This window comes from Lepidothrix coronata, unplaced genomic scaffold (genome assembly GCF_001604755.1).
Source record: "Lepidothrix coronata isolate B3197 unplaced genomic scaffold, Lepidothrix_coronata-1.0 Scaffold224, whole genome shotgun sequence".
Lineage (NCBI taxonomy): Eukaryota > Metazoa > Chordata > Aves > Passeriformes > Pipridae > Lepidothrix > Lepidothrix coronata.
Genome location: NW_016690404.1, coordinates 992,682 through 1,018,696, shown reverse-complemented (window position 1 = coordinate 1,018,696; position 26,015 = coordinate 992,682). Strand labels below are relative to the sequence as shown.

At 38.3% G+C, this 26,015-nt stretch overlaps 1 protein-coding gene across 4 annotated transcripts in view; it reads left to right on the top strand.

The window, feature by feature from the left end:
* The window catches only part of CTNNA2 (catenin alpha 2), a 342,296-nt gene that overhangs the window by 258,852 nt on the left and 57,429 nt on the right, over positions 1 to 26,015 (top strand). For all 4 annotated transcript variants that reach the window (XM_017833919.1, XM_017833922.1, XM_017833921.1 and 1 more), the window contains exons 4-6: positions 19,527 to 19,619; positions 19,900 to 20,056; positions 23,548 to 23,748. In XM_017833919.1, the coding sequence (XP_017689408.1) occupies positions 19,527 to 19,619; positions 19,900 to 20,056; positions 23,548 to 23,748 (451 nt within the window). The remainder of the gene's footprint in view (positions 1 to 19,526; positions 19,620 to 19,899; positions 20,057 to 23,547; positions 23,749 to 26,015) is intronic.

Genomic DNA, 26,015 nt, shown 5'->3' with positions numbered 1-26,015 from the left:
TTGTCTCCCAAGCACGTATCTCAAATTCATTTGTAAAACACTATCGTAGCTTCCTCTAACGTCCTATTTCCTATTTCCCTCTTTGTACCTTGCAGTTCATGCTGCTCTTATTACATGACTGGTCTAAGTGAAGTTTTCCAGTGATTTGTATTAAGAATTTAATATATTTTCTCAATTTATCACTATTTCTTTAATATCTTTATGTGCTCCAGTGTCTTGGATGCTTTAGCTCTGATCTGGTTTGTTTAGACTTTTAAACTGATTACACAAGTGTGAGTCTTACAATAGATTATCATCTGTGCTTGTTACCTGTCAGAGTCTATATATTTCCTTATGATTGATCAGACAAAGGAATTTCTATTTCTCCTTAATCTTTTCCATGCTCTGTAGTTTCCTGGTCTGATGGGCATTGAGGTAATCTAGGTTTCTTTGGCAGTTCCTCAGTGAGTGAAGTCCAAGCCTTTTGGCCTTATAGATACATCTGTAATTCTGAATAAAAGAGGATCAGAGAGCTAATGCAAGAGCTGGGATAATTCAGTGAATTCTCTGATTTAACAATAGAGACATAGAATAACATCTCTTTCTAAAGTAACCATTTGCATCCCTTGTTACGTGTGAATGAGCTGTATTTGAAGAGAAGATCTATTGGGAACACATGTATCATGTAAAAGGCACATAGAGACAGTGTTTAATCATTTGTGGGAATCACTTTGTGTCTGGAGACTCTTGTGATCCTGTCCTTGAAAAGAAAGGTTCCTTTTGTTTGTTGAAGTGTTTGTTGAAGTCTGCACAGGCAGAGTGATTGTGATAATGGCAGCAGCAAGTGGTACTTAATCTGAACCCTGAACCTTTTCCTTTCCCACCTCATTTTTTGGCTATGCTGTTTCAACTATTTTACAATATGCTGACCTGTATTTTGTCATGTCAGTACCCTGAAAAATCTCAGGAATTCATAGAATGCCTGTGAAGCTTGAACTCTCAGATAATTGATAATTGTTTGATAACTACACATTGCATCTCCAGCATGGCTGAAAAATGGCAGGGTGGTGCAGCACAACGTCAGTTCCTTGAAAAATGGGCAGAAATTTTCAATGAAGAGAGCACTGAAAAATAAGGCAGCTCATTAAATTCTGCTGGTGATGTCAGATGCTAATGTGAACACTAAGAGAATAGCCTTGGTAATAAAGGGTAGAGCTGGTAGGTGGGTAGCAGGTAGTGGGTAGTGGGTTTATTTAAAAATAGCAGGTGGAGACATTTGGAAGCTGATGGATGAATCCGTACAGCTGAACACGAAGTCTTCTGACCCCTCCAAGCAAATGTACCTTGGGGATGCTAAATACAGAAGTGCATATTGTATAAATATAGGTTTGAATTATTCTGGGAAAACCTGGAATTAGAGAGAAGCTGTGTGAAATATCTCATATTAATGTTCCTTTTAGGTCAACGTAAACTACCTGTGAAAGTTTGCTGAATTTGGCCAACAGAAATATACTTGGCCTGTCAACCTGACATGTTTTTTTGTGATTATTTTTTTTGCAGCCACTGAACAGAAAAAAAAGTATTATTTAAACAGCTCAATTTATTTGGCACACGTTTCAGATGCAAATAGTATGTCTGGCACGGTTTCTTTATTTTTATTCTCTTATTATGGAAGAATTTTCCTGTATCTGTCATATATGTTTATAATAAATCTCAACCCTCATCCATATATATTTTCTACTAAAATAACAATAGTGATCTGGAGAAAAAACACAGGATAAATTAATGTATTAGTGATATCTTTTGAAATTGTGTGGGAATTCTTGCGTATTTTAGATACTTGGTCATGTTTCCTGCAGTAATATCAAACATAATGCCCTGACTAATTGCTGTTGGAACTATTCTACTGAAACCCCCTCATTTTTGTTTAGCTGATATATTCTTCATTTCCTTCCTCAAGCTGAACTGTGAAAATGCCAGAGTTCTTTTGTAAACATCTGATATGCTCTGTTGTAAAAGCCAACAGACTTTTCCAGGAAAAAAAAAAAATTATTAACTGTGAGTTTGATGAAATATAGCATGTAGATGTTAGAGAAAATAAAGTTGATGTTGACACTGTATTTAGTGCATACATTAGAGGGAAAAATGCAATAACAGAATGGTATGATCTCGATGTAAACTGATTTTTTTGAGGTACTTATTGAACCAGAGTTGTCCAGGAACAAAACAACCGTTAAAAGGAAATAAATTTTAATGTTCAGCTTTCTATGCTTGTCTTCCCTGTGAGGGTGGGGAGGCCCTGGCATAGGTTGCCCAGAGAAGCTGTGGCTGCCCCATCCCTGGAAGTGTCCAAGGCCAGGATGGAACAACCTGGGCTAGTGGAAGGTGTCCCTGCCCACGACAGGGGAATTGGAACTAAATGATGTTTAAGGTCCCTTCCAAACCATTCTATCATTTTTTTTACTTGGAAATCAATGTACTCAGATACATGATCTATAATTTTACATAGAAAGGAAATCCTGTAAAGATGTATTTTACTTATGTTGAAGGAATATAGATTTTTTTAAAAAAAAAAGATGATATTATGGTGATCAGGAAAAGTATATATGTTATAATTTCTAAACCCTATAGTAGTTTAAAACACAATCATATACTATTTACATAAAGGATTATGTGTAATTACTCTTTTAATTAAGTTTTGCTAAGTGTTGGAGAAATACACTGATAAACAAATGCTGACATTTTTTCCTTTTTAAGACAAAAATTAATAGATAGGATTGCTTTGATTTACAAAAAGTGGAATTTCCTTTTATCTGCTTTAGCCTGAGTTTTGCCAAAGGATGACTCTGTTTTATTTCAGACTGCATTTGAAGGAGGTTCAGAATTATGTGTAATTGATTGTATTTGGGGTTGGAACAAAACATCTCTTGATTTCCACTGAATTTTACAGGTTTCTCTTCATAGCGTCAAAGCTTTGATAGAAAGGCAGCAAGTGAAAGTGCTCTGTATCCATGTGCTTTGGGCACAGTCTACAGAGGTTAAAGCTGTGCACCTTCAGGCAAAGAGTGGAAATAGTCCTAGATGTCTAAAAGTTAAACTATTGTTCTAGGATGGGTAGAACAACAAAAAATTTCAAAATCAAGGAGACATCACGGCTGTTGGGAAGATGAAAAGGGAGAGAACATATATTCCCACCTCCTGGAAAATCTTATTAGCTGTGAACAGATGGAGGAACAGAGGTTTTTCCCTTCGTTCCCTCATTTGTGCTGGGAGAGCAAAACCAGGTTGAGACTCTGTAAAGTTGGTTCTTACAAATTGCTCTGAGATATTGAAGCTAATGCAGAATGAAAAGCCCAAGTATTCCTTTGTCTACAGAAAGCATTAGTAACCTACCTAAGTGCCTGAGTAAGAATAGTTTTATAAATTTTGTTAAATAACTTGGTAAAGTTGGAGAAAAACATAAGTTTTTAATGACCTATGAGTTTCAAATTTGTAATATTATATACAGAAGCTGAGCCCTCCCTGGTCCTCTCTTCTGAACTTCTATAGCCATTCAAAAGCACCTGACATGAGGAATTAGCTTGGGGGAAAAAAAAAGTATCAGCAAAAATGCTATGATGCTTCTTGTCTCTTGTTCATCTCTCTGAGATGTTTTGTTTTAGTTTTTTGGTAACGGGCAAAAGATAAGTTCCCTATAATGCAGAGTTGAGACATCACTGCTAAGTTAAAATGCTCTCCAAATTTAGAGCAATTAATTACACGTTATCTACCTTTTTACAGTGGGCTTGAGGTTTTAGCCTGTTAAAGCAGAAAACTGCTTGATAGCAGCAGCTGTGCCACCAGTGAATATTAAGGAAGATGATTCTCTTAGTTAATTTGAAAACAGCCTGCAGTCTAGAAAACAAACATCTAGTCCCACAAATCCCCCCCATTTTTCTGAATTTTATAGAATAGTTATTATGGGGGTTGGGTATGTTTGATTTTTAATTTTTTTAATTGGCTTATCATTTGTATAAAGGGTGCCCCTTGGAGTGGACAAAATAAGAGAGTTTGTCTAGTTATTTAATAAACAGAGCTTCTATTCTGCAAGTAAACATTAGACAGCTTATAAAAGCCTCTCAGGGAGCTGCTTGAAGCTTGTCCTGTTGGTATTTATTCTGTCTTCACTAATGTTTCGGAAGCTTTATTGAAGCCTGTGGTCTGAGGTGCCAGCTTTGGTCTGGAAAGCAATATCATCAGTCTATGTATGCTCATTAGGTTGATTTTGTGAGTAATTAGCTTTGCTTTGCTCCACTTTGACACCAGCGTGGCAGAGATAACTGGTCCTGCTCACTGTCTGACCAAGAATTCCAAGGAACCAGAAGGGTTTCATGGAGCACAGAGCATAAGCAAAGGTTGTCAAGTTTTGCCATTGTACAGTCACCTTGCATATACTGAGGTGAATATACAGAAAACTGGGCAGCAGAGACTTCAACCTTGAAAAAAAGAGCCTTTTATTAATGGAAAAAAAGGAATTTTTGTTAATACAAGAGTGCCATTCTAATGTGAAGAACAGCTCACTGAAGCCAACAAGTGATTCTGAAAATGGATAAAAATGCTTCAAAATGCTTCAGAATCTTTCAGGATAATGCTGCAAGCTTTCACTGGCATATTTGGGCATCTAAATTCCAGTTTGAACAGACTTTCTTAGGGGAAAGAACTGCCACTTGAGCACTCTCAGCAGCATATTTGGCATTTGTTTGAGAACTGAAGGATAGGCTTCAATTGCCCCGCATAAATCCCGGGTGAAAACATGAGTTCAGTCCAGTATGTCTAATTATATGAGTACAGATGAATGCAATATCTGCCCTATTTCATATCTAGGATTTTTGAAAAGGAGATTTATTCTTAGCTGGAATGTTCATTTGAATGTCAGTGTCGAATGTCAGCTGGAGTGTTAAATGTTTGACTTTGGGTTCCTTTAGTCCATGTAGATGAAACTGGCATTTCTCAGCCTGTTGAGAAACTACAGGTTTTTTTCCCTGCCATAAATCATGTGAATTGAAGTAGAACATTAAGACTTTCAACTTGACTGTGTTTGTGTTTAAGCCATTCTCTTGAAATGAGATCGAGATATTAAATTTAAATCACCTCTGCGCTCCCTTCTCAAATTGAATGCTTGCCTAAACTGGGAAAACAGAACATGAAAATCAGGTGTTCCTCTCTGAACTTCTAAAATGAGTAAAGCTGATCTTAAAAACACCAGTGTTTTCTCAACACTTTTTTTACTCAAATATCTTCAGCACGAGTCCATTTGCCTCTATTTCTATTGGGTTTTGACAGCTAGGAGAAGAAAATTTGGGAATTTTTTACTTCAATTTATAAACTGAAAAATATTTTTTCTTTGAAATTTTTCAATAACCTTGAGCAGTTACATGAGTATCTGTGAGAATCATGTTGTATTTTTTTAAAATGTTAATCAAACAGGTGAACATGCATTGTACCAACCTATTCCCAACCTAATTCAAATGGCACTTTTATGTTACTACACAGTTCTGTATGATTTTGCCCTGTTTCTTAAGACTGCAATGTAATGTTGGTATAATAGGTAGCAGGTAATATCTTGCAGACAATTTGACTGTCATTCTCTCAGGAAAGGTGGTTTCTCAGATGAGAACTGCCTGGGGTAAGTTATATTTCCATCACCTCAGAAATGGAATTGATTTCCTCGTGTTTATGCAAATAAACATTTTCAACAGCTGTTATCCCCAAACTATATCCCCGAGCTCATTTCTCCTGTCACTCACGCCGATGGAAATCAAGATTAATTCCACTGTAGCTGATGACTGGATAGTGCTAAATATATAGAAAGAATCAATTATTTGATATGTTGCAAACTACCTCTTGAAGTAAGACAGAGTAAAAAGTAGGATTAAAGCTCTTAGCACTGAGAAGCTGCAACATGTGCTGCCATTTGGGACCCGTTGTCCGTGGGACAAAACCCTGTCACACGCTTGGCTCAGCCACACACTGTCAGAGCACTGGTGCTGTTCCTTCCCCTGCCCTTTCAGCTGGCAGGAGGCTGTCAGCAGGGCAGCTGTCAGGGGGTTCAGAGAGCTATAAAAAAAATAGTAATGGAAAGAAAGTAAAGATTTTAAAAAAATATATATAAATATAAAAAGCATTAGCTTCCTGGCAGTGAAAAAAAAAAAGTGTATATAAGAGATGAAGCAAGAAATACTCACCTGACTCTTTGCCTTATTGTTATTCTGACTCCATTCTAATGCAGTTTCTTCCTGTTCAATATCAGTTTATAAAACTGTGTTACATGTTCACTGACCCCCAATAACTAACAAATCCCTCTGTGCAGCCAGATGAATAAATTCCAGTTGGTAGTAGTGCAAATGTATGCTGATGGCTGTTCAGTGAATCCACAATAAATTAACCATTAAAAAGATGGAGATTAAGAGAATAATAGGATTGATGTATTTTTGTAATATGTTATTCATTTCTGGTAGCAATTATATCTGCATTTTTTTTATAGAGACTATGACATGCTCTTTGGTCAACAAATTGTGTCTTTTTAATCCAGTGAAAAGAAAAGCTTTAGTGATCAATTGCCACATTTAGAAAATACTATTTTATTTACTTCTTTCTATACATGGACTGGCACTACAGAGACACTTCTGCATAGAGTCTCTCAAACATTTCTGGAATGCCGTTGTACAGATGGAGAAGTGAAAACACAGAAGTATTTACTACCATTTGTGTACTGCTGGTGGCTTGATTGTGGAATTAATTTCTACCTTGGTTTTTCAAAGCTACAATTTATTCACCAAAGTGTGTGTCCTGTGAGCCAGGGCTGGTGTAAATCACTGCAGCTTTGCTGAAGGGTAACAAAGCTGCTCTACATGGGTTGGGGACCCTCAGCTTTGTCTCATGGGATGGATTGAATGGAGAGGCTTCATCACTTCATGTAAGAGTTGGTGGGTTTTGTATCTCTAGAATTATTGAGTTCAGTGTGATCTGCAGTCCTTTACTGTGCAAGGGCTGATTTGTTTGTGTTTATAACTGCACTTGAACCCCCTCAATCTCTTACTTTCACACACATAATTTAAAGAATTAATACTTAGAATGTACTAATGTTTTTTAATGTGTTCAGGGCTCCTGCTGCAGTTTCTCACTCTGAGAACAGGGATTGGTTTTCAAATAAATAGAATCGAGTTGACTGCAATACATTTTAAATAATACAAGCAGTGATCAAAATTTTTTTCATTATTTTTACATTATCTGGGGAGTCTGAGAGACATCTGAGACAGCAATAACAATGTGTTAAACAGATCAGAGGAACCAGCACGTCACCTGTTCTGATGGTAAAAAGAAGTTCTTTCAGAGAAAGAAAAATCCTTCAAAGATATGTTTTAATTATATTTTTCCTTTGCTCTTCCAAGTGTATAAAGATATCTCAAGAACCTGGGAAATATGTGGCAATTTAATTTACAAGATGAATTGTTCAGACTCAGCCAATAATCCTTTGTCGTGGTGTTTCGTGCACAGAAATGCACATGCAAAAAAGACAGTGGGAAGGGATATCAAAATTCCTTTTAGCTTAAAAAATCACCTCCACTGGTAGTAGCTTCTTGGTAGAACTCATTTTAAGGATTTTTTGGTTTGTATTTTTTTAAGCTCCTAAAGATCTGTTGAGTTTACTACAATCATGTAAAAATAGTCCTAATAGGATGCAAATAGCCTCCTTGCTGTGCAGTAGATAAATGTGGTTTTTAGCTTGTTCTCTTCACTCACAAATTCCGATAGCTCAGACCCATATTTTAGCTCACAGTGAGTCTGCAAAGGAGAAATGGGCAGAGGAAATAAAAATGGGGGGGGGGTATTGATTTTTGGTTGTTTTTTTTTCAGTTGTTTTTCTGCCTGCTGTCATTACTCAGTCTCCTAATATGTATTTGAATGGGCCCTGATTAGTGCACGCTGCCTGCAGTTGATCCAGGAAGCCTGACCTCGTCACACACTGCTGCTATTTGTTTTCCCTAATTAAATGTTTCGCGTGCAGGAACAGAAATCCATAGGATGTGTATCAATGCAGACTTGTGAGACTAAGTGAAACAAACACCTGCCAGGAGTGGTTTGGGTACAGCTGATCCTGCCTTCAGACAGGAACACCGTCTGTCAAGTTTCCTTTCGGCTCCAATTTCCACGACTTGTAGTAATATTATATTAACATCGGTGTAATGACATGGATGTTGCTGTGGTATCAGCTCTCCTGTCAAAACTAATCAAACTTAGCCACAATGTTCCTAACATTAAAATAAACTTCATTTGCCTACTCCAAAGGAAGGTGTTATTTATTCCCCACCTGCTTCACAGAGAGGCAATCTAAGGGTTAAAAAAACTAAGTACAGGTAGAACCTATCACCTTTTCTGGACATATTCTTGAGTGCAATTATCAATTCTCAAAGCAACATGGAATGGGCCTGGGAGAAGACTTAATAAGGCTCCATTTTATTGTATATGACCTTGCGTTTTCTGTGTTTTTCAGTTTTTTTCCTGTTCCAGGATGATATCTCAGAAATCATTTAATTTAAAGACAGATGTTGGAAAACTGAATGATGACCTGTAGTGTGATTAAGGATAGCTTCCTAATAAATACCTCTTATAATAGGTATTTTCGGCTAAAACTCTGCTGAGCATTATGTTTGCAGTTGAAAAAGGTGGATGAGTGTGTGCAAGTGCTCAGGTCTGTGTCTCGGCTGTGGTCACCTTACTGGTATAAATGCTGTTAAAAAACTGTATGTAAATTACCCCTTTTTATGATCCTAGAAGAAGGATGGACAGACAGACAAAAAGTGAGGAGTAATGGACTGACTAGTTTTTTTATAATACAGAAATGGGAAAATACCTCATATCAACATGTAGTTTTTCTGCTAAATACTCTGGATCTTTATTGGTGTCAGACACTCACATTGTAAAAACAATTGTCATAAATACATGTTTTGAAGAGAAAAGGAGATGTATTAGCAGGAAAAAGGGCTGCTAGGCAGATGAGTAAACTAAATGATGTTTGGAGCCAATATGAGCTCTCTCCATGCCAGGGTTAAAACATATTGACAGGAGGAATAGAAAAGGGAACATCCAGTTCTGTTGCCTTGTCTACACATTCTGTTTCTGGGCACATGTTATAGTTTTGCATTACTGTTGAGCCATTATTGTAAAAACATTTTATAGATTATCCTTGAACAAAAATTGGATACATGTAAATTCAATTTCTGAATGGGACTTTGTTAAATTATTACCCCAAATAAAAATTTCTTTGCTCACCCCTATAAAGGAAGTCAGCCCTCTGATAATTTCTGTGGCTCTCCTCTGGATCCAGTTCAACAGATCCATGTCTTTTCTGTGATGAGGGTCCAGGGTCGGACCCAGGATTCCAGGTGAGGTTTTACCAGGGTGGAGTAGAGGGGCAGAATCCCTCCCTCAGCCTGCTGGCCTCTGATGAAGCCGTGCTGGCTGTCTCAAATCATACCCCTGTCCTCCATGTGCCTCAACAGAGCTTCCAGGAGGATCTGTCCCATGACCTTCCCAGGCACAGACATGAGGCTGACAGGATGGTAGTTCCCAGGCTCCTCCTTTCTACACTTTTTTAAGATGGGTGCAAAGTTTTCTTTTTCCATTCGCCAGGGACTTCACCTGACTGCCATGATTTTTCAAATACTGTGGATACTGCTTGGCAACTACATCAGCCAATTCCCTCAGGGCCCTGGGATGCATCTCATCAGGTCCCACAGACTTGTGTATGTTCAGCTTCCTCAGGTGGTCACAGACTTCATCTTCTCTGACAGTGGGAGAGACTTTGCTCCCCCAGTCCCTGCCTTGCAGTCCATCCTCTAGAGATGTGGGAAGAGAGGTTTCCATTGGAGACTGAAGCAAAAAAGTTATTGAGTACCTCAACCTTTTCATCTGTTGTTGCCAGTTTGCCAGTCTTGCTTATCAGGGGGATGTACTTTCTTTGACCTTCCTTTTCTGGCTGACATACCCATGGAAGTCCTTATTATTCTTTGCATCCCCTGCCAAGTTCAGCTCCATCCACATTGGTCAGCTAAATAAAATTGGTTCTATCTAACTTGCAAGTTATGTTTCTTTAGGGATCAGTGATTGTAATTTGTGCTTTGTTTATACCCTGGGGTGTCTGTTATCACACTGTTAATGCCTTCAAAGCTTCTGTTAATGTCTTGAACTTTTCTGAGTTCCTACCGCAGTCCCCTCTTTTTCTTCAACAGCTGTCAAAATACAGCTTCCTGATAATATAACTAACGTTTAATTATCACAGCCTAGTCAGGCATGCATCAGTGTCCCAGGGTCACTGAGCAGTTTGCCAAAATAGTGGACTGTTATTAGATAGATGGATTGCTTTGGTAACTACTTGCTATTAATATCTATTAATTATAGCACTGCCAGGGGTGTGTTGTCAAAAGTGCTTTATGGGATCAACTCATACACGTTGCAGTGTTGTAAATCTTGTTTCCATAGGACACCAACTGCCCTCTTGCTCCTTGGCTGTTTCACTATACATTGCTCATAATTCATGATGAAGTTTAATAGCAGTGGCCTTGATTGCAGATTGACCAGAAAGGTCACAAACTTCCCGAGTTGCTTCCTCAATTGTTGATATAACAAACCAAGACCTTTTTTTTTGGCCACTTCACACACTTTGGAACATAACAGTTGTTGTTGGTTAAATGTTCTGTTGTCTGACATTTCAGAGATACTGCTGTAGTTTTTGTTGTGTTCCTCTGCATTCTTTGTTCACTGGTTTTTCAGTGTGAGTAGACTAACTGTGGAAGAATGGTGTCAAAAATCCTTTACCTCTTGTCAAATTAAGTAGGAAAGTAACCCAATCCTGCTAACAGAGGTAAAAGAGCACTGAGATGGGTTGCTGGTCTCTGACCTATGCAGAAGGAATTCCTGTAGTTGGGTATTTTACCTTTGTTTTCTGTGACAAGAAGTATAAAAAACATGTACCCTTGCAATGTAAAATGCAGTTATACGTGTACCTCAGAAAATCAGTAAATCAAATTAGTCACTTTTAGCTATACTCTCTAGACTCAGTGATCATGTTAGTGGTGTGGTTTGGAACAAGATATCTACTCCATGGCCCTCCTGAATAGATGGACAATAGGGAACAGATTCCCTATGGCTTTATAGGCTGCTTTTTTGTATGACAAATACTCTCTGCATTTCATCAGTGCAATGCTGTATTGCTCCAGACAAGCTAAAACCAAAGTACAAATCCTGTCTTAACTATGCTCTTGAGACTAAGTCCTGATCTTCTTCTTCTTCTTGGCTTAATTGCAGCTGTTTGCTGTTTATTTCTTCATCAGAGGATAGAGATGTATAGAGAGAAAATTCAGAAGTTACATCAATGCAGTGAGCAAATCATTGGAGGGAGAAATCCCACATATCTAAGCTGAATGTCCCACTGCACCTGGAAAGACCCAACTCTTGGAGTAGGGAACTTCAGGAGTGAAGCCCTTTTCTGCTTCTGAGTGAAGTCCTCATCTCCCAGCTGGCCAGCTGGGAGCCATACAGGATCCCCATTAGTACTATCATTTAATTCTATTGAATGCCTTAGAATGCCTTAGAAACCAACTCTTACGAAAACAAGGGAGGATCATCTGTAATTCCCAAGGGAGTTTTCTGTCAAAACACAAAATAGTTCAATTGATATCATCTCTGGGAATTAACATCCACACCCACTTTTCTAAAGTCTTTGAATTCCGAGCTATTTAGAGAAACAGTGAAACGGAGAACCCCTAATTTTTAATTATGAGATTGGATCTTCATGTAGTAACTGGGGCAGCTCTGAGCCCATTTGTTCTAGATGAGGATGCAGGTTGATAGTTCTGGGCACTGTTTTGCTCCAAGTTTCCAACAGCATTGCATGAATAATTTTACAAATAAAACTGAAGAAGTTTCCAGTATAATTTTTCTCAGGTGTAAATTGGAAAAATGCTCTGAGACATTCACCTGCCTTTTCTCTAATCAGTTACCTTTTCCCTATTTGCCACAGAGAATTCTTGGGATGATCCTGCTGAAAAATCGCTAAGACCTGGAAAGTTGGTCTAAAATCCCAGATGCACAATAGGATTTTCTCCCTCTTCTTTTAGACCACACCAGGGGTTTCTTGTGCTTGCACATTTATCATGGTTGGGGCTCATCAGTGTGGTGTAGAAACTTGACTCGTTTCAGGAAGACAGAGTTTTATGGCCAAATTCCATTTATTTTGAGAGAAAAGAAAGGAAAGAAGAGTCAGTATTTACTTCTAGTGAATAACTTATTTATTCATATCTGAAATCATTATTACTGTTCAATATTAAAAATAAAGGATCAAATATAATACAATACCTTTTTCTTCTGCCCTTTACTAGCAGCTCTATAATTGAACGTGAACCAATGCTGGCTTTTTTTCAGTTATGAAAATAGTAAAGTAGAAGGGTTTTTTCCAAGGTGTTTCATTTTTGATCTCACATTTACTCCATTCTATAAGCCATAATCACTGCATGTAACAGAATGGTCCTAGAAAGTCAAGGAGATTCAGATTGTATTAACAACACTTCATTGAAATTGTTCCAAATGAGGATCTTTTCACTTAGAATTAAGTTTTCTGTACACATGAGGCTGGCAACACTATTAGGTTTCTTTCAAAAATCTCAGACCAAAACCCACTGAATTTATTCAAGTTACTTCGGACATTACCAAAAGCAGAAATCTCCTAAAACTCTTTCAACTAAATCTGATACAGAGCAAGTCTGAAGGGAGTTTGAGTGAGTGGAAAAGGCTTATTCCTGCAGTAAGTGTGAGAGAATATGCTGCTGACCTTTTGAGAGTGAAAAGAGTTTTCACAGGTTCAGTGAGCAGCATATAAGACATAAAATAAAACATTCAGCTGTTGTGCTTAAAATGCTCTGTAGCTTTCTAAAGTCCTGCTCTTACCAATCTCCTTAGATATATATATTGTAAATGTCTGAGCAGTTTATATTAAATATGTTCAGGGTTTGGTACTGAAAATTTTTTAAGCAAACGTCAAACTCAGTAAATCAGATCATTATTAACTTATAAAAGAAATGCCCTTTTTTACTGCTGTACATGCAATTATATTTTTAATACACAGAAATATATGTACAGGTAAACAACTGAAAAATACATCTCTCATTCTGGGTGATATAAATGAGGGAAAATTGTCCCTATTTCCAGCATGTGGTTCCCCCCATGCCATATGGAAAAGGTACTGAGAAAGAGGCCACAGTCTAATATTTTCCTGGTAGTACAAATTGGCACTGCAGTGCATGACGAGGAAGAGGAATCTGCTGCAATATGTACTCTCAGTGACATTTTGATTTTTGGCACTTGTTTGTGTATGTGCAAAAACATCCTGTCTAGTGATAAATAGAGTTTTGCTCATAATATAATGCTTGAATGAATAGAGCGAGGATAAATAAGTTGAAGATCTTGGCTAACTTGGCTTCAACTCTGCTCTCCTTTAGAAAAAAAAAATCTTATTTGTGGCTCCATGAATATCACTGGGCTGCCTACAGCAGTACCAACATTAATATATGTCAAAATTTTGAAGGATTCAGAGATTGAAGCAATATCTGGATAAATTACTAAGTGAATGGATAAATAATTACAAATAGTTAAGATACCACAGTTCAGCAAGTTACATCCCATCAGCTGGAACATCATAACTGATTATTTGCTTGGGTTTAGTCCACTGCGAATATTAAAGAAGTCTCTGACTTAAACCACCTTCAACTCAATCTGAGTAACTCAGAAAGTTTCAGCTTCTCAAATGTATGGTGCAGACAAAATAGAAAAGGCATGAATAACAAAAGAAAAAGAAAGTCACACACCAGCAATATGGAAAACTAAGTAAGTAAGATAGAAATAGATTGCATTCTCTACCTTTGAATGGTTAAATGGTTGGGAAAGCCAAATAGAACTTTTTTGGTATCATTTCTTCAAGCAATTTATGGTGAAAAAAAGAATAAAAGAAAAAGTTAAAAAATTGATATTCTGCGGCTTTTGTGTTGCTGTTGCTCCTTTGCTGTACCACATAATGCTCTCATTTTTTACATTTTTACTCCAAGCAATGGATTTCTTTTTTGGACTTTTGCTCTTATGTTGAATTCAGAGTGGCCATGTTAAATTTTTGAATTTAATTTTGAACCAGAGGATAATACAATTCGATAGTCATAAGAGGACAATACATCTTGATAGTCATAGTTACCTTTAATAATTCAAAGGGCTAAAATCAAAAATGGAAATGGTGTAGTTTAAAAATACAATGAAAGGTAACTACACCTGATTTTAATCAGTGTAAAAATAAAGTAAATTAATGTGAAAGATCCTTGATTACTTTGGTAACTTGGAGGGCAATTTTATGGCAGAAATAAAGCTTTCCTGTCCTAAATAGTATGGATGACAAATGTAATGAAAAAGTGCTGATCCACTCTTTAGTTGCTTCCTAGTGAAAAACCAGTGTAGGCATTGCCCATCCAAGCAGGGCCTGCACTCCCAGCTGCCATATCCATGTGTCCTTAGGTAAATCCTGTTTGTCATGGCCTTTCAACAATGGAGTATTGGGTTTGCATGGCCAGGTTTTGGTAGCAAGGGGGGCTATAGGGTTGGCTTCTGTGAGAAGCTGCTGGAACCTTTCCCCATGTCCGTGGAGCCAATTCCAGCCGGCTCCAGGATGGACCCACCGCTGGATAAGGCCAAGCCCATCAGAGATGGTGGTGGCACCGCTGGGATAACGTGTGTAAGAAGTGGGAAAAAGCTGCTGGGCAGCAGCCTGAGAGAGAGTGAGAATGTGTGAGAGGAGCAGCCTTGCAGACCCCAGGGGGGAGCAGTAGGAGGGGCAGGAGGTGCTCCAGGAATGGGAGCTGGGGTTCCTCTGCAGCCCGAGGGGCAGCCCATGGTGAGGCAGCCGTGCCCCTGCACCCAGGGAGGCCCAGGGGGAACAGAGATCCACCTGCAGCCCATGGAGGGCCCCACACTGGAGCAGGGAGATGCCCAAAGGAGGCTGTGACCCCGTGGGAAGCCCGTGCTGGAGCGGGATCCTGGCCGGAGCTGTGGCTCCATGGAGAGAGGAGCCCACACCGGAGCAGGTTTGCTGGGCAGGATTTGTGGCCTCATGATGGAGCTGCCTGTTCCTGAAGGACTGCACTCTGTGGGAAGGGACCTGGGCCGGAGCAGTTCATGAAGAACAGTCTCCTGTGGGAGGGACCCCAGGCAGGAGCTGGGGAAGAGCCTGAGGAGTCCAACCCCTGAGGAGGAAGTAGCAGCACAGACAACATGTTGGACTGACCACAGCCCCCATTTCCCATCCCCTGTGCCACTGAGAGGGAGGAGGGAGAGAATTTGGGGGTGAAGTTGAGTGCAGGAAGAAGGAAAGGGAGGGGGGGAAGGTGTTTTCAGGATTTAGTTTATTTCTCATTATGCTACTCTGATTTGATTGGTAATAAATTAAGCTGGTTTCCCACAGTTAACTCTGGTTTGCCCATGGTGGTAACTGGTGAGTGATCTCTGTCTGCCCTGAACTCGATTCACAAGCCTTTCATTGCATTTTCTCTCCCCTGTCCAGCTGAGGAGGGGAGTGACAGAGCACCTGAGGTCCAACCAGGGTCAAGATACCACAAAGAGTAATAAAGATTTGCATTAGAAATCAAGTCCCTCCCCAGCCCAATCTGCTATCCAGCAAGAAACTGAAGCTGAAATACAACCAAATACATGTATTTTATTGTGACTGGTTCTGTATGTATTTTAAATAACTGAAACTACTGGAACTCTTTGCATGATTAAAGAGAGATACCTGGCAAAGTGGAGAATTGCATCTTGTGCTATCAGTGCCAGTGATGGAAATGAATATGAAGCAGTTTGTACCTGCTTCTTCACATCCCCAGTTCTAGGGCTGGTTCAGTGGGTTCAGTGATTACAGAAAAATACAACGTTGCTGCACCTGGAGTGTTTATTTTCTTGCTCATTACCTTTCCGTGCTCTTACAGGACAGGTTTAAGGTGTTTAGCAATTGTTTTGATGGTATAAGAGTAGCTTAGCAGACCTGAAATTCTGGACAATAATGTTTATCTGCACAGGAGTTTCACTGTTATTACGTTCTCCGTGCAGTTCGAGGATGATTCACAGTTCATTGATTTTGGTATTTAAAATGTATTCATTCATATAAATGCTCTTCAGACAGTTCACATTGATCTTAATACAATCTTAAGTTCTTTATGGCACTCAGTGAAGTCAGGGTGCTCAAGGAACTTAATAAACAGGAAAAAAAAAGAAAAAAATTAATTACCTGGTTGCTTCCACAGCCTTTCATGAAACCTTCTTTTCAATGCTTTGGTGGAGACAGAGCACTTGAAGCATAAAGGTAAAGGCTGTCAAATCAAAGGTTTGGTAATTGGCAGCTATGGTAATATACAGTCTTTTTATTTTCCTTTTCAAGCTGTCTGCTCCATCCGGCTCAGGAATGGCATATTTAACGAATCCCCAGCCTTGAAGAGTTTGTTGTATTAACTATGCCCATGCAAAACAAGTTATAAGACATCATTACAGCCTCTTTCATTTCAGTAATACCTTTTTCAACAATCATCAGGGCCAGCTAAGTTTAAATAATAAACTAGACACATCTAGAGGATCAGAGAGTCAACCAGAGACCTAAAACAGCCTCTGGAAGGGCCTTGCTCTTTTTTTCCATTATCTGAAGGATAGTCAAAGTGTCTCAGCTAAGTGGGGTGGAATTGGGTCTAAGCTTTTCTTGTCATAGTTTTAAATAGGAAAAATATCTGAAGTTGCTGAATTTATAGTAGGCTAAAAGCATGGTGAATTACCTCATGGTTTCTATCAACTAAGAGCATGAATGTGGACCTTGCTGTGCCAGGAATACTAATTGATAGTGACCTGACTCTGTATTTGATAGCAAAGTCAATCAAAATAATTAAATAGTGTGGTATCTGGTGATTGAGTGCACTTAGAACTTGTATTGTTTCACAGATCCACACTTATGCAGTGGCACTAAAATGCAGGCTTAAGCAAGTAATGGCTATTTCTTGCCATGTTTTAAAAATCAGTTTTGGGTAAAGTCATAGTATTTCCGATTTGCAGTGCTAAATTCAATTTTATCCAGATTGCATCTACCTTTGTGGAATTTGCTTATCTCTGTACTTATTTGACATAATCATATCTTCCCATGGTGCAGGCTGGCACTCTCCCTGCTGAATTGTGACACAGTATTGCTTTCTGACTGCTGATGATACAGTGCTGTATTTATGCAAGACTTGAAATATACCACAGAAACCATTAGGCTCATCATGTAAGGATTATACATGATATATATCACTATTTCTTTTAAACAGATAACTGTAATGCTCTTTTGATGCATATTTAATGTAGCAATAGATTACATTTGTACTCCTGTATTGGTAGGAGCACCCAAACCAATGTGCTGAACTCTGTTTTACAAACAAAGGAGAAAAAGTTTTCTCTGGTTATGTCTGAATCCCTCCTCAGAAAACAGGGCACTTTGCAACATCCAATTATTATCTCATCAAATTTTATTGAAAGAGTAATTAACAGAGACAAAATAAGTTTTATTTTTGCTGATTATATCTGCCAAAATCTTTTCCAGAAGAACTCAAAGACCTGCTTCACAGTTTGATTGCCATTTCATGACACCCAGCCCCCTTCAGTGCTATCTGTGAAAAAATAAGATGTATGTTGCATCTGAAGCCTTAGGACAAATTCCCATCATGATAATCACAAAACGAAAGGGCAATCTGAAAAGCCACTTATTTCAAATACAGGAAGATGGCACTTGCTGAACTTAATATTATTTACTAGTCTTTAAGGTCTGTAATTTCCACTCATGTTAATGCATTCTAATTATCATCCTGCTTAGCTTTTGTTTCTGGTGAAGATTAAAGTGGTCTGTTTGATGTGTGCAAAGAAGTGACTACAGAAAATGGTGACTTAATTGGAAGATGTCAGCTCAGAAGAACGTTTTTGACACGAGGGCTTTAAGGCTGTTAACAAACAGACTCACTCATTTGTCTCATCATGAAATGAAAATAAAAATCACAACACTATGGTAAAATCTTGACTAGGAAATGCCTGCAAGACTCTTTGAAGCCTTGGGTTCTTTCCTTTCCTGAGCTTTGGCACTGTGTTATATGCAAACCACGTTCCCCAGAACTGTGAAGGGAAATAGGTTCCATGCAGAACAGATGGATCAGGGCTAATGCGGGGATGTGCACTGGAGATGAGAACAGTTTAATACCACAAGGGGAGACTGGAGGAAAATTGGAAGGATGGGGGTATTTGAACTAATTCATGAATCATTTCCAACTGATAGTTGTGCCTTCAGGCACAGTGAATAATATCAAGGAAGCGTATTTAAAATTTATAAGTTTGTTTTAATGTAGATTAGAATTAAAAGCCGTACTTTGGGATGATTAAAAAAATATCCTGTATTCCCCCGTCCCAAAATGTACCTTTGTGATTTAAATATCACCGATGAGCTTAATTATGTGCACTGTGCCATGAATTGCTGTTTGGAAAACCAAGGCAGATTCATGGACTTGGCCAAAGCTTTTGGGAATGCATTTTTTGGAAGAACTGTATGAGCTGGGAGAACATGCTCTTCCATTTGAATCCAAACTGCAGAGATGCAGCTCTCGAGACATGGTCTAATTGCTAGATTTCATTCAGATGCCTCTCTAAGTCTCCTCTGTCTTCATCTTATCCAAATAGCCTTCAGTCTTATGAGGTTCAGACTGCCCAGAGCTGTGCCAGAGTGAGCAAATGTAGATCCAAAGATCTTTGAATGAGATCTTCAGGCATATGTTACAGAATGAGGCTTTCACCAGAGATATTTCACATCACTGTTATGGTGGATATCTATCTTACTGTAGGGCAGGCAACCACATAAAGAGGTCCACCTGAGAACTGAAATAAAACCCTCCTAAAACCATCAGAATCTGAAAACAATGAAAATATTCGAGTGGTATGTAGCTTCCCAGAGTTTTGTTTATGGATGGAAAAGTACAATTCCATGTGTTAGGGCATTAAAGATTCTGCATTTTGCAAAGCTCAAAGTATATGGATGAACCTGATTACCTGTATTCATTTGGACCTGGTTAATAAGAAAAAAAAAGAAACTGTGAGAAAAGGAAATGTATAGACAATTGTCTGGGTGCTCTGCATTCCCTACATGACTTCTCAGGAGATAATTTTCAAGCTATAGAGGAGGATGTGAAACACTTGACAGTGAGGACAGATTCTGAGAAAAATCTGAAGAAGGTGGGTAGTTCAGTTTGCCAGTAAGGAAATAATCTACACGTGTTTCTGTTCACCAGCACAGAAGATGATGCATTATTCTTCTTGTATACAATTCTTTCGTTCCAGGCAGGGCTCCATAGGAACAGAGAAAGTTATGACTCTAATGGCTTACTTGCCTAAAACTTGATTCTCATCTGCTGATTTCATTGCAGGTTGCAAATCTGGCCTGTTCGATCTCAAATAATGAGGAAGGTGTGAAGTTGGTCCGTATGGCAGCCACACAGATTGATAGTCTGTGCCCACAGGTAAGTAAGATTCCTACTGAAATGTACCTGAGAATTCTTTTAGTGTTTAAAAACATCAGTTAGCTGAGACAGGGAAAACAGCCTGGGTGAAGATTATAACCTTGTCTTTGCCATGACATTGTTGCCTGATTTCCATGACCTGGGAAAAATTCATTCATACCTTGAGACCCACATAGCAAGTGGGGTGTGATGCTGCGTTTGTAACACAGCCCGTAAACTATTTGTTCTTTTTGTTGTGAAAAAACTTTCACTTCTCCTAACAACTGGGTTTGAATAACAGGTAATAAATGCTGCACTCACGTTGGCTGCCAGACCCCAGAGCAAAGTAGCCCAGGACAACATGGATGTGTTTAAGGATCAGTGGGAGAAGCAGGTGCGAGTCCTCACTGAAGCTGTTGATGACATCACTTCGGTGGATGATTTCCTCTCTGTTTCAGGTACTGGGATCAAGGCAGTCTTCTAAAAATATACTCCTAAATTGAAGTAATGGGTCAGAGTGGATAAAAGCTATAATTACTAAAGCATCATTAATCCATTAGTCTGTGTCTATGGGAATGCTGATCTTCTGCACTCAGTGGGAGCAGCCACACCATGTCAATTAATCCCTGGTAGCAATGGTTGGCTTTTCACCTCCCAGAAAATAGCATCCTATTTTCACTTCTATTTCTAGAGAAGTTTTGTTTCAACTCAGTTACAAAGGGGATTTTAACCACCTTTTAAAAATGTGTTCCAGACCTGTGACAGGCTGACAGTATTTGAAGGAATTGTTAGAATCGTTGTGCAGTTGCAGGCAAGAGGAGGAAAGATGAACTTTATAGAATCATAGATTCACAGGATGGTTTGGGTTGGAAGAGACCTTAAAGATCATGTAGTTCCAATGGCCTGCCATAGACAGGGACATCTTTCCCTAGACCAGGTTTCTCCAAGCCCCGTGCAACCTGGCCTTGACACTTTCCTTGCTTTATTCTGTAGCTTTGCTCAGTGTGTCTGTACAGTGGAGCAGATGTACCATAGAGTCCTTGCCCCCTGACCATCTGTACCAGGTTACCAGGCCCTGAAGAGGGATAGGAAGAAGGGAAATAGGCAGAGGCTGCATATGTTAGTGGTCGACCTGACAGTGTTAGTTGTTGGACTCAGTGATCTTAGAGACCTTTTCCAGCCTTAATGACTCCATGGTTCTATGATTCTTGTCTGGGTATGTTGTCAGACATGGCCAGTGTCTGAGAGAGCTGGGAGGCACTTCTGGGTCTCAGAGTTATTGGTGTAACAATAAAACCAGAGAGAAGTAGTAAAGTAGTACAGGAAAACGCAAATCTTTACACTTCTCAGACCTCACTGGGGAGGCTTTCAATGCAAAGCAAGCTCTGCTGTGGAAAAAGTCAAAGTATCTTAGTCCTCACGTAAAGAAGGGATGGAGAAGAGAAGGACATTGACTCTTTGGGTCACAGTCTTTTCTCCATCCTCCTTGTAAAGTGCTACAACTTGTGGCAGAGTGGATTGTTATGATGCAGTCATACACAACGAACACGGTAATTGCAGATTGCTCCGTGTCCTGGGGTAATTGTCTGCTGCAGAAAACTCATTTTCCTATGTCAGTTTGAAAGGTGAATTTCATTGTTGTGCATAAGGACACAGAGTGTGCCAAGAGTGCTTGGCTTACCTGAATGTCTCAGAAGAGGCAAACTTCATGAGACAGTCTGGTCAAAATGTTACGTTTCAATCTACATTACTTTCCTTGATGTTACCTAAATTTTCTAATAGAATCTTGTGAGATTTTAAGTAAAAAAAATATTTATTCTTTTAAAAAATCCCTACTTTTCCTTTTTGCCCTGACCTTTATTTTGTTTGGCTGTATCCTACTACTATTATTAACAGGAAAATGGTTTGACTTAGTTAATTACATTCCACTGTTCAACAGCCCTGTTAGAGTGCTTACTGCAAGCCATGACGAGGAAATGAAAATGAACTGTCAGAATAAAAGGGTACTTCAGAATGTGGGAGCACATTGATTTTTATTTGAGATTTGAGACCGACAAACACTTTTCAGTGGACCTGGTTCTACAGTGAAAGGGCAAACCAGGCTGTAAACTGCTGGCCCAGTCCGCAAACCAAAGAGCTGGCAAACTTTCTCAAATAGCCATTTTCTGATTTGCTTGAGAACTTTGTTTACTCCAAGTGCTTGTATCCATAAACCAGAAGTCAGTTGAATGGATGATGGGGGTTTTCATTTCTTTTTCTCAAATCATTTTTCCTTCCAACTTCTTCTTGACTTAGATCCAAACTTTCCAAGGTGGCTGGGAAGTATAATTTCAATTGAGTTTTTGTTGTTTTTTTTTGTTCCTAATGCTGTCCATAAATAAACACGACATGTATCCAGAAATCCTGTTGCTTGCTTACTCTAGGCTTGGAAGCCTCAGCTTACACAGGGTAGTTTTCTTTTTAGATGTTAAACCAATGAACCATTCTAAATGCTACTGTCTGATTAAATGTAACTCCTGAAATGACACCTCCTCCTCTTCATACTGAGTGTCACGTTTGATGGCATGTTTTAATAATAGGCTACCAAAACAAAGCTGACCATGGTTTTAATAAGTTATTTTATATTCCAAATGCAGTGTCTGTTCAAATGCATGTAGCACTTCTTGTTGGGCAAAATTTGGTTATGCCACCATAAAAGCAATTGATGATGTTTGTGAGAACAAAATAGTGGAGAAAAATTTCAACAAAGCAATGCTTTTTAATTCTATATAGGGAGTTTTTTAAACAAAGGATTTTGCCTTGCAAGTTACTCAGATTCACATCTCAGGGGACTTTCAGTTTCCATCCATAGTTGTTAAAGTGTAAAATTCAACATCATGTAATACATTTCTGAAACTCTCAAATGATCCAACCTTGGGATTTTTAACACTGAAGATTAGTGAGTCATTCTTTTTAGTGGCCAAGGATAATTAATAAAAAGCAGTTGGTGAACTGATTAATTCTGTTGTACTACTACTACAAGGAACAACGTTTCACTTTCAGTTTAGAGGTGTCTGTAACAGAAAAGCAAGTTGTTTTTTAGAGTTGCTGAGTGTCTCAGACTGAGTTTGGTCAAATATGAAATTCAGTCATAGTCTTATTGAAATTACTTTGACTCTCTTGGCTGCTGGCAAATAGTGCCTGACCTAATCAAAATCTGCTTCATCCTTTCACATTATTTATATGAGAATACTACATAAATTATGATACTGCAGCACATGATTCTGAGCCAAAAAAAATAGTGCAGCTCCCAAGAATCCAATAAAGCTGGTCAATATTACCTCATCTGAGCAGACTCACTGTTGTTAACTCTTATTTCAGAATATGCACAGTCACATATAATTATAGTGTGTGTCATGTAAAGTTCAGAGCTTATTTTCTGGCATAGATGGAGTGCAGGAGACGAACTGCTTGTGCCCAGGCTCCCTGCTATCTACAAAGGCCATTTGCTGTTGTGTTTTCAAAATTATTTATTTTTTTTTCTGACTTATTTAGGCGCAAATGAACCAAACATATTAAATTTCGTAGGAGTGTGTAAATTCATCTTCAGACTGTTTATTAGAGAATCTGCATAATGTTTGACCACTTTCCTTTTTGCACTGATTTTTATTACACCAAAATTCAGTGTGATGGTTGAAATTAATGTGACTGGTTTGAAAAGAATTGCTGGTTGGGACTCATAGTATAGGTAAGATGATGTAGTCCAGTCCCTGTTCAAGATAAATATCACACTTGGGAATTTTACTATTATATGGCATAATATCACAAAAGAGAATTTGCTTTGCAGAGCTGGATAAAGACAGATATCAATTTTTTAACACACTGACATTTGCTGTTTACCCAAATCTGTAAGCTTTGCTGTGAGAAAGAAGGAAATTAAATAAGCTGTATTTTTTCCCCTTCATTCCAGAAAACCATATTCTGGAAGATGTGAATAAGTGTGTGATTGCTCTCCAAGAGGGGGATGTGGATACACTGGACAGGACCGCGGGTGCCATCCGAGGCCGTGCAGCCAGAGTTATTCACATCATTAATGCAGAGATGGAAAACTATGAAACTGGAGTTTATACTGAGAAGGTGCTGGAAGCTACCAAACTGCTCTCTGAGACAGGTAAGTTTATTAGAATTATTGATTTATTGAAATATTCATTATTTGGTCACACAAAACTTTCAGTTAATTCTCTGAGATCTGTAACTCAGAGGGAAATCTGTGCTTAAAAACAAGATATAAACAAATAAATTCATGACCACGGATGGTTTCTTTATTCTCTGCTCAATTCTGTAACAGAAGTCATACTGAGAAGAGATTCTGTAACCCATCAAGACTGGGCTGCTTCATCAAAGTTTCTAGATTTGAATAAATAATGCACAGTCTTTTCTTCTGAGTCAGTTGATTATGTATTATGTGTCTCTGGAAAATCATTACAAACATTACTCTGTGGTCTGTGCAGGTGAATGTACTTGTTGATGACTGAAATTGTGTTTCTAAACAGAACAAGTTTTCACTGAAAAATACATATGAGCAACTGAAAATGTATTATCTGATTGAAAAAATATAAAAGTCTGCTAGATTATATAAAATATGTAGAGTATATAAAAAATATAAAAGTTTGCTGGATTGATAGACTGGGGAAAAAGAAATCCTCTTTCTTTTTTTTTTTTTTCCCAACCTGTTTTTACCTTGACAGAGCAGGGATTGGGTTCATCTAAATGTGGGTTATTGCATCTAAGCTGGTCATTTTAAACCCCTTTATACTCAATACTGTCTGTTGCTATGTGCATCTCAATAATTCAGTGCAGTCAAGTGCTCTCATCTTGAAGCAGTGGTCTATATTTTTTCTCATGAATCATGCTTTAGATTTTATTGCCTTAGACTAGGTCTCCCCTCACTGACCAGGTGACCAGGTATGACACAGATTCACGTATTATGGATGTCTGAAAATGTCTGAGCTGATCCTCCCCCACCTGATTGCACTTGCTCATCTGGGATTTAAAGTCATCAAGATCATTTTAGAGGGAACAAATGAAAATTGCATCTGTTCAGGATGCAGCAAATGTAGCTTTTGGACAGAAAAAACAGTCATTTCCCTATGAGATGGAAAAGCAAAAACTTTTGTGCCTCTGGCAGTCTTTGTTTTTGCTTTGAGAACAGGAATCAACAAAATAAGCTAAAAAAATATGTTGAGACAATTTAATATTATTGTGTTATTGTTCTGCCCAGTGTAATATCTTTTAGCCCTAATAGAGACCCCAATTCTTATTTGAACAGATAAATCCCAATGACCAAAATCAAGAATTTCTTCTTTTTCTGACCTTCCAGTAGGATTTATTAGAAATTATAGCTGAAGTGTGGATTCATGAGATTGTAATTATGACTAGAAAGTTGTGCCTTGAACATGTGCAACACTGGTTGATCCACAATATCCTGTAGAATTAACTTTCACAGACTCTTTCCTGTGAACTGAAGAGAGAAAATTTGGGGAGAGGTCAAAAATCAATGATATAATTTTCAGCCTATGATACACACTCCACTGGGCTCTACAAAGGCATTTCTTATTCATCATTCCTGTTCTCTTTACATCTGGCTGGCCTTAAAAATGTCCATAATGCCCTTTTGCCTTAAAAATGCCCAAAATGCCTTTTGGCCTTAACTTGAAGATAATGCAGTGAGGTTTGCTTCTTTTTTTCTTAAAGTTTAGTGATTTGAGTTGTGTGTGTTTTAGGTGAGAGGTGTAAGAGTGGGTCCAAGAGTTGTTCTCATTAATCACTCTAGTTCTTACTACCCAACAAGAAATCAGTGGAATAAGTACTGTAAATGTGGCTAATTTCTAGAAGTGTATGAACTGGTGTTATGAATTCACAGGAGGAAAATAATCTTTTCAGTCTGGCATGGTAAAATAGTTTGTTGCACTCTTGTGTTAAAGTTCCTTTTTGGTCAAAGAGGGATTTTGCAGAATTCTTCCTATCACTAAGACTCCTTCATTAAGCGAAACAAAATGTCTGTTCAGGCTTTTTACTCAGCTAAAATTTCTGACCTAATGTTCCATAAAATTTTTTGTTACAAATTTTTCAACAGAGTATAAAGGCAGGTATAAAGTGCCATTATACAGATCAATAATAGGCCCAATAAATACTTATATTCCATATTTATTGTACTTTTTAATATAATTTGAATTATAACTAAGTGCTATAAACTATGGACTAAGTACATATTGATGACATCAAGTTGTTAATGCTGAGATTCAATACTTAAGAACAAGTTCCTCTTCCTCAAATTTATTACTTATTTTGTATTTTGTCAAATCAAAGTAAACCTGAGGGTATTAAAAAAAAAATAAATTAAAAAAATTGTGTTTTCAATGCTGAGAACTTTAAATC